The 10000-nt window shown below is 38.8% G+C and overlaps 1 protein-coding gene across 1 annotated transcript in view; it reads right to left on the reverse strand.

Annotated features, from left to right (window-relative positions):
* Nucleotides 1-9243: 9243 nt before the first annotated feature.
* The window catches only part of LOC119579368 (mitochondrial import inner membrane translocase subunit Tim21-like), a gene marked incomplete at its 3' end in the record, with an annotated part of 33691 nt that continues 32934 nt past the window's right edge, over nucleotides 9244-10000 (reverse strand). The window contains 1 exon segment of the mRNA XM_037927134.1: nucleotides 9244-9362. Within this exon segment, the coding sequence (XP_037783062.1) occupies nucleotides 9244-9362 (119 nt within the window).

A 10000-nucleotide genomic window follows, 5' to 3' on the forward strand; every position in this document is an offset into this window, starting at 1 on the left:
ATAATTATATATATATTTTAATATTATATATTATATATATATAATAAAATATAATATAAAATATTTAATATATATATAATTATATATTATATATATATATATTTTAATATAATTACTATTAAAAAAAAATTATTATATATAATATATAAAATAAAATTTTAATTATAATAATATATATAATATATATAATATAAAAAATATTATTTTTATTTTATATATTATATTATATATATATTTTATTTATTGTATATATAAAATTATAATAATCTAATATAATTTTATAATAAAAATATAATTATAATATATTATTATTTATATTTTTATTATTTTATATAAATTATATATATATATTTATATTAAAAAATTAAATATTTATTTTTAAAATTTTATAATAATTATAGGGAATTATAAATATTAATAATTTATTTTAATAGGTTATTATAATAAAAATTAATTTTATATAATAAAAATTTTTATAGAATAATTTATGTTATTGTTTATTTTTTATATTTTTAAAAATTTAAAATTTTATTTTTTTAAAAAATTCTAAAATGTATAATTTTCATATTTAATGGTATTTTTGTATCAAATTAAAATATTCTTATATTATTTGGTTTAATGATAAAAAATTTTTTTTTAAAATTTATCTTTATCTATTATTTAAAATTTTTAAAAAATTTAAAAAGGGTTTATTTTAAAATTGTTTAAATTTTTATCTCCCTTACTTTTTTATTTAATATTTATATTCTATTATCTTTTGTTTATATCCAAATTTTTTTGTTTTCCCTTTTTTTTTTATATTTATAAAAAATTGTTTATAATTATATTTCTTTATTATTTTTATTTTTCTTTTTTTATTTTTCTTTTTTTTTAATTTTTATTTTTTTCTCTTTTTTATTTTTTTTTATTTTTTATAAAATTACTTTCTTTGTTTTTTTTCTTTTTTATTTGTTTTTTTTCTTGGTGTTTCCATTTTTTTTTTTTTTTTTTTTTTTTTTTTTTTATTTGGGTTTATTTTTGTTTGTGTGTGTGTGTGCGTGTGTGTGTCTGTTGTTTTGCTTTTTTTTTTTTGTTTTTTTTTTTTTTTTTTTTTTTTTCATTTTTTTTTTTCCTCCCCTATTATTGAGGGCCCCCCAAGCCCCCGTCCCCCTGACTGCCCGGGCCAAAAAAGGGGTGGGGGTTTGGGGGTCCCTGGGGTTTTTGCCCGGCAGCTTACTCTTGGTGGCGTACAGGCCAATTAAACCTGCCCCTTTTCCCCCCCCGTAAATTTTACCCTTTTCCAAGTTTGCTGCCCCAGGGCCCTAAAAATTTTTGGGGTTTTGGAAAAATGATGTTTTTAAGACCCTTAAATAGTATAGGAACAACAGATTTAATTTTATTTTCCCCGAGCATCCCGGGGGGTGGGGCATTTTGGGGTTGGGCGCTGACCTTGTAAAAAAAAAATTTGATTTTTAGCCCCTTGGAAACCTTTTTACTTCATATGGAAGGATTGAAAATTTTTAAAAAGAAAAAAATTTTTTTAATTCCCCTTCTAAAAAAAAAAAAAACAAAAAAAAAAAAAAGAAGGAGAAAAAAAAACAAGAAAAAAAAAAAGAAAAAAAAAAAAATTTATAAAAATATACATATATATATATATATTATATTATATATATTATAAAAATAATAATTTATTAAAATTTTTAATATTTAATTATACCTTTTTTTTTTTTTTTTATTTTACCCGCTTTAAAAATCCTGGCTTTTTCTTGCTTTTCCCCCTTGGAGTTTTTTTTTTTGTTCCCCCCCGTGGCCCCCCAATGTGCTCCCCCCTTGGAGCCCTTCCCCGTGGCCCTGCCCCCCAATCCTGTTTTCCCCCTTTCCCTTTTAATTGGCGGGAAAATGTGTTTTTTTTTTTCCCAATTTTATTTTGGATACGGGTATTATTGTTATTAAATGTTTGATTATTTTTGTTTTAAAAAATCTTGATAAACTTTTTAAGGGGCCCTTTCCAAAAGTCGGGGAAAAAGGGAAAAGGGGTAAACGGGGGGGGGGGTGGGGGAATAGATAGGACAAAGGAACTGACCCCCTTTGGGGGCCCTTAAGTATTTGTAGGGGCCCTCTATGTGTAAATACAAAAAAAAAAATTGTAAAAAAGGGGGCCCGGGGAAATGTTTTTCTTGCCATAAAATCCCAAAGGGTTTGCTTTTTTAAAAAAAAAATATGATTTAAAAATTAGAAAAACCTCTTAACGAAAACAAAAAAATGTGCCAAAAAAAACTTTCCCCATTTGCCCCTTTTCCCTTCCAAGAAAGTTTTTGAAAAAATGAAAAAAATTCCCAAAGGGAACTTTTGGAGGTACAATACATACTGAAAAGTCATTTAAAAAGGCAGTAAATTTTCAAATCCCATTTAGACCCTTTTTCTTCAAATGTGCCGAGCCCCCCTTAGAAAAAAAGAAATTGTGTTAGGCTTTGGGCGCCATCCCAAGCAGGGCCCATGGGGGGAACTAAGAAAGCAGCATATGACTTTGTCAAAGTTTTTCCCAAACTCTTTTTTTTTATTTTTTTTTAAAACAAAAGACTGGAGCCTTTTTTTGTTTTAGCCCTTTTTTTAAAAAAAGTTTTATCATATTGGGGGAAGCTTTTTTAGCCACTTGCCCCAATCTGTTTCAAACCAAAATTTATAAGCTCTTTAAAGGGTTTTTTACATTTTGTGAAAGGGGAAAACATTATTGGGTTTTTGGGGGGAGAAAAAAAACCATGTTTTTTTTTTTCCAATTCATTCAGGTACTCCTTTTTAAGAAAAAAACCCCAAACCAAAAATTTATTCCCCCACCCACCAAAAAAGAAAAAAAAAAGGGGGGGGAGGGGGCTGGGGGAAGAGGAGAGGCACCCTGTGTTTTACATCTACAAAAAAAACCACCCCTTGCAACCCCCCGGGGGAAAAATTTTCCCCGGGTTTGCCTTCCTCTTCCTTTTAAACTAAAGGGCACGTTTTTTGTTTCCCCCCGTTGTGCGGGCCCTTAGAAAAGGGGAAACCTGCTCTGGCGCATACTTTTTTATGCTTCTTGTACTTGTAAAACCCCTTTTTCGGGGCAAAATTTGACAAGTGCATGTTGAAGCCCAACGGGGGTCAAAACTTTGAAAACCCCTTTGCCTAGTCTTGAAAAAATGATTGCCCATACCCTAGAAAAAAAAAAGAGGATTAGTCCCGGGTCCCATCTGAGGATTTGGGGGTTGATTGGGTAGGTATGACCAAACGGGTTTCCCTGGGAAATTTACCCCTTCATCTCCCCACGGGTAGAAATCGGTACCTCACTGGCTTGGGTGGCTCAAGCCCCATGAAAAGGAAATTTTGGGCAGAAAAAAATGAAAAAAACCCCCCAAAGGAAAAAACCCAAATGCTTCTGCCATGGCTATTTTCTGCCCCAAATCTAAAAAGGGGTTTTTAAAAAATGCCCAGGAATAAAAAGGTATTTAAATTAATGATAAAAATTTTTCCCAAAACTTTAAATTTACCACACAAAAAATTTCCCCCTTAAAAATTAAAAAAAAAAACAGGGGCGCAAGTCTTGAACCGTTTGCGGCATCTTGAAACCTGGTTTAATGGAAATTTTTTTAATTTTTAAACCCTTTTATCCCCCCACTGATAAAATCCAAAGGATAAAAATAAACCCAAAAGGATTCCAATCTCCCCGCCCACGGTGGGCCCAAAACCCAGGCATGGGCTTCCCCTTGAGGGGTAAACCCCCCTTCCTCCCTGGGCAAAAAACACTCAGGGAAATTTCCCCAACCTTTTTTTTTTTGTGAAAGCATTTTTTTTTTTTTTTGGGCCTTTTTCCCCCCCCCAAAAGGGTCTATTTTGCCCCATATAAATTGATATCTGTATCAAGACAGAAACCCCAGATTGTTTTCCTTTTTGGGACCATATTCAATATCTCTCTGGGGGTTTGGGTATAATCTGCAAAACAATAAAAGTAAAATTTATTTATTTTGTGTAAATTTTTCCCCTTTATTTATTGTAATATAAATTTCTGAAAATAAAAACATTTGCCCCGTTTAAAAGGGGCAGGAACAAAACCCCCGGGGAAAATGGAAATAGTGTCCCCCCCAAGGAGTTTGGTGCTCTTCCGGGGTCAGGGCCCCCATTGGATGGTACTTTCCCCACTCATTTGCAGTTAAAAAAATTTGCCAAGAGCCCCTTTCTAAATACCCACCTGAGTCTAAAAAACCCCAAAAAAAGAACTTTGTGCACTTTGTGGGAGACATTCCCCCCCCCACTAGCCTTCGGTTAAAAATTCTCATAAAGGGAAAAGGTTCCGTCCCCCCTCAGCCCTCAGTAAAAATTTTTTTAAAATGTTTGGCATTTTCACACATTTGGCCCCTCAGCCCAAAGTTTTTCTTTAAATGGTCGGGGGTATCTGGAACTAAGGGGGAAATCATGAAAAATTACAAATGAAAAAAATTTTACTGCCCCAAAAACCCTTTTCCCAAAAAATCCCAGCCAGGGGCCTCTGTTTATATAAATGATCCCTTTTTCCACAAAATTTTTTGGGTCAAAAAAAAGGAAAAAATAGAAAGGGCCCAAATCAACAAAAAAGGGGGGAAGGAATTAAGCCCCCCAGCATTTGGGAGCTAGCCTTTGGTTTTAGTTTTTTACCCATATTTTTGGATTTATACCGGGGGTTTTAAGGATGAAAAATCTCTGGGATATTCCTTCACTACAAACTGTCTTGGGGCCCCCCCCGCTCCCCTGGCGGGCCCAAATCTAAAAAATAGACGGGCCTAAACCGGGAAACCTTCATACAAAAAAGTCACACCGCGTATTCAGCCAAGGGAGGAAATTGGTTCCCCCCCATTCCCCCTGAGAGATGCCTAAAAACCCCTCAAAACCACGGCCTTATTTGCAGCATGCTTTAAATTTTAATGCATGCATGCTGGATTCCCTCAGGGTCATTGCCCAAAAAAAAAATGTTTTTTTACTTTTTGGGCTAACATTAAAAAAACAATCATAAAATAGCTTTTCTTTTGGGGCCAAAAAAGAACAGGAAAAAGAAAAAATTAAAATCTAAATTTTACTTCTTGTTGAAGAAATATGGGACCCTCTAATCCATTGCCTCTAGGAGAATATGGGGTTAAATTGGCCTCTGCATTGGGGAGTATGCACAGCTGCCTGGGCTTGCCTCAGGTCATTTTCCAATGAGGCCGGTCTGTAGCATTTGCCACGCCGTAGCATTAAAGTAATATAATCTTTTTTTATATCCCTTGTATGCGAAATATGATTTTACGTGTTTTTACATAGTCATAGATGCATGATATGCATTCTAGTTGCTAGATCTAACCTGTAGTACCTAATTATGTACATAAGAGTCAATTTCAATAAACAATGTATATTCCACTCTGAATACAATACTGAACATGATTTTATTGACGGAAAAAAAAAAAAAAAAAAAAAAAAAAAAATCACAAATCTTATTTTTACAAAATACGAGATTGTATGCAGTGATATACAAGCTGTTGCCCCCATGGCTTCAGTACTTCACTTATACTTCAAGAAAGTCACACTGATCTTGTAAACAAGACTGAAGGTTATTTACAGGTTCACATCCAGGGTGTAGCCATAGCCATCTCCAGTCGACTTCAGCCTGCGGTAGTCGAGGTGACACCGGTTGATGAGCGTATCATGGCATTGAGACTGAAGCATGCTTTTGGCTTCATGTCTCTTATTGCTGTATACGCTCCTACCGATGTACATAAAACCGATGTGAAAGAGGCGTTCTACGCCAAACTCGCATCTGTGGCAGACGATTGCCCCCGGCGAGACATTCGCATTGTTCTGGGCGACTTCAATGCGGTATCCGGCTGTGACCGAGCTGGCTACGAGATGTCTGTCGGCCCCCATGGCTCGTGATCCCAGCAGCGAGAATAGCCTCCTTCTCCGGGACTTTGCTAGGTCCCAGAAAATGAGGATCTCTGGCTCCTGGTACCAGCGCTCCAACTCGCATCGCTGGACTTGGTACAGCGATACGGGTACAGTGGCCAAGGAGATCGACCACATCCTTGTCAGCACGCGATGGAGGATCCTCCAGAACTGCAGGGTTTACCGGAGTGCTGAGTTCTGTGGCACCGACCATAGGCTGCTTGTGGCTACCCTGCGGGTCCACTTCAAAACTCCCCGTCCCTCCAGTGGCCACCCTAAGGTGTTTCACTTGGACAGACTAAGGGAGGAGGAGTGTGCCCGTGGGTTCGCCACGGCAGTCTCTGACCGATTCTCAGAAACCAGCAACCTGACGGATCCAGTTGCTCTGTGGGAGTCCTTCAAGCGCGTAACACTCGAAGCAGCTCAGGAGTCCATTGGCGTACGCCCAAGGACAAGGCAGAATACCATCTCCCTGGAGACATTAGAGGCCACTGAAGCGTGTCGCAAGGCTCGGCTAAATGGGAACCAAGTCTTGCGTCGTTCCATGGTGCGTAGGGCTCGGACACTGCTGAGAAGGGACAAGGAACAGTTCATCAGGAATCTTGCTGAGGAGGTCGAAGGCCATTTCTTGGTAAATGACCTTCGCCCTGCCTACCAAGCCCTGAGAAAACTGAACCCTAAGCCCTCCTCACAGATGACTGCAGTCCGATCAGCGGATGGACGGATCATCTCAGATCATGTTGGGGTTCGTGAACGTTGGGCTGAGTATTTTGAACAGTTGTACCAGGTGGATCCTCCAATAGTTAGCTTGGATGCAAGCGATGTCTCAGTGCCTGTGCCGGACCCACCCATCAGCGAGGAACCTCCTACCCTAACAGAGGTTAGGCTGGCGATTTCCAAGCTGAAGAGTGGGAAAGCTGCAGGCATATGTGATATCCCTGCTGAACTGCTAAAGGCTGGGGTGAACCTATGCTCGGGGCCTGCATACAGTCCTGACTGCCATTTGGCAGTCTGGTATCATTCCCCCTGACCTGCTGAGGGCGTGGTCATCCCTCTCTGGAAGGGGAAAGGGGATCAATGGGACTGTAGCAACTACCGTGGCATTACACTGCTCAGCATACCAGGCAAGGTTCTCGCTCACATTCTTCTGAAACGGATCCGCAACCACCTACTGAGGCACCAGAGACCGGAGCAGTCTGGATTTACTCCTGGCAAGTCCACAATAGACCGTATACTAGCGCTTCGAGTAATTGTGAAACGCCGTCGTGAGTTTGGTCGTGGGTTGCTTGCAGCCTACATCGACCTCAAGAAGGCGTTTGACTCGGTGCATCGGGAATCGCTATGGGAGATCCTGAGGCTCAGGGGAATTCCGACACAGATTATTGGCCTGATAGCAAGCCTCTATACTGGTACTGAAAGTGCTGTAAAGTGTGGTGGGGTTATGTCGAACTTCTTCCCTGTTAATTCAGGGGTGAGGCAAGGCTGTGTCCTTGCACCCACACTTTTCAACACTTGTATGGACTGGATAATGGGCAGAGCTACTAGCCAAAGTCAGTGCGGAGCAACACTAGGCAATATTAAGGTCTCGACCTTGACTTTGCCGACGATGTTGCCATCCTATCTGAGTCCTTGGAGTCACTTGTGGCGGCTCTTGATGCATTTAGCAATGAGGCGAAGCCCCTAGGCTTAGAGGTCTCCTGGACCAAGACCAAGATTCAGGACTTTGGGGGCCTGTTAGGGGAACCCGTTCAGTCGATCCATGCTTGCGGCGAGGACGTTGAAGTCACAGAAAGTTTTACATACCTTGGTAGCGTAGTCCATATCTCTGGGTTGTCAGACCAGGAAGTCAGTAGACGGATTGGTCTGGCAACAGGAGCCATGAACTCGATCAACAAGAGCGTTTGGAGATGTCGTTACCTATGCAGAAGGACCAAGCTGCGTGTCTTCAAGGCCTTGATACTTCCAGTTTTGCTCTATGGAAGCGAAACCTGGACACTATCCAGTGCCTTGGAGTCTCGCCTTGATGCCTTTTGTAACAAGTCCCTTCGCCGGATCATGGGGTACAGTTGGCAGGACCACGTGTCCAACCGGCGGTTACACCGTGAGACTGGCATGGGACCTGTTACTTGCATAATCCGGGATCGCCAACTCAGGCTATATGGCCACCTAGCTCGCCTCCCTATGGACGACCCTGCCCACCAGGTTGTCTCTCTGCGAGACAACCCTGGGTGGAGGAGACCTGTGGGACGTCCTAGGAGATCATGGCTTGGGCAGCTCGACGAGACCTGTCGTGAGGAACTAGAGATGGGCCGTGTGCCTGCCTGGAGACTCGCCTCGAGGGATCCTCGTGGCTGGAAGCGAAGGGTGGATGCGGCCATGCGCCCCCGTCGGCGTTAGCCCCTTGATGATGATGATGATCAAAAGCAAGAGTGCGCCATATTTTGGTGTATGGCATTTTCAACCAGTGACATGTAAAAGATTTATATGCTAAAATTTTCTCTTTGTACAAAACAATAGCCAATCATAGCATTACACATCCTGTTCTCTCTCAGGCAATGCCCCAGGAGATATGGTGTGCACATGAGTGTTCCCTATAAACAACAGTATAAAATGTAGTGCACGCACATAACATGACGTGCATGACCCGTCTCCTGGAGTCATGTCCATGTTGGCTGTGACACAATTAACATGTCAACCGGATTCCTGATCAAGTCAGCCGTCATATGAACCCATAGGCTGAGCTAATGGCAACATTTTTTTTTTTTTACTTATCACCACAAAATTTTACTAACACAACTAAAAGACTGTCAATAGAGATACTTTTTAAGACAAGCCAGAGCAAAATCCAAGTAATCATCACAGAAATAATATCTTTCAAACTTTATTATCTCAAAACAAGGTTTTGGTAGTTGAGCCTTTGCTCAGTGCCTCATATAAAATTGATACCAACACATAATGCATACATATGCTCACCCTTACTCTTGCATTTAGACTAACTTCAACACAAAAAGGATGAGCTGATTAAGAAATGGCTCAAGAACATACCATGTAATCACTTCTAATATCATATACATAATTAATGTGCAGATTATTAAAGAAAATTACAGCAAGATTAATAAAACATAAAGATTCATGAAGTAATCCTCTTCATAAGATAATAACAGATGATAAAGCCAATTGTTCATTTCTATGCTTGTATTAAACTGTAAAGGAATAACTAATAGCAATATTCAAAGGAATGTTGATATTAAAAGTTGAGACTCTGGGTGCAGAAGGATAGCAAACAGATGACGAGTATCAATTAATTGTTAAAACAACCTTTAGGTGTAAAAAAAGTCAGCTCACCTGATATGCTGCCTGCGTCCACGCCGGCTTTCTTCTCCATAACTCTTGACAGAGTCTCCCAAGAGATCTACGATTCTTGAGTTTGCTATGCATTTCTCAACAGCAGCACTGTATACAGACTGATGGGAATAAAGGAAAGCTATGATCAGTATCACCAACAGTTTGTCTTCATGGTATTACAATTAGATTCTGTTGTCTAAACAATCAAACTACTTGGCTTTTGTAGTGGAACACACTCACAGAGAAGTGCTTCTGTTATTCTATGAACTTTTTTTTTTTGCCTGCAGTACAAGAAATTTTGCAATCCCTTTTATTATAACTTTTTTGAAGAATTGAACAATACCTATCAGTTGCTATTTTGATATTATGCATAGTTACTGTACACCTTTCAATAACCTCTGCTTATTTCTGATGACATAAAAATCTGCAAGGTGATTTCTATAGGATATCATAACAAACTTGCTTTAAAAAATCTGTAGCTAGAAATAAAATGGCTAGTTTTGGGATATCACATAGATAACCAATAAAATCAAACTGCTTTAGAGGAACTATAACACTCCCTGACAATGGTATCTTTACCAGAATGTTCACAGAACAGTTACCACCATCATCAGTATTGTGACATTTTCCAGTATGAGGCAGGATTTTAGTTGGGGAGAGGAGTGGGGAGTCTAAAGGAAAATGGGTTATTCCCAAAGATATACATACACACACACACACACACATATATATTATTATATATATATATATTAATATA

This window comes from Penaeus monodon, chromosome 12, assembly GCF_015228065.2.
Source record: "Penaeus monodon isolate SGIC_2016 chromosome 12, NSTDA_Pmon_1, whole genome shotgun sequence".
NCBI lineage: Eukaryota > Metazoa > Arthropoda > Malacostraca > Decapoda > Penaeidae > Penaeus > Penaeus monodon.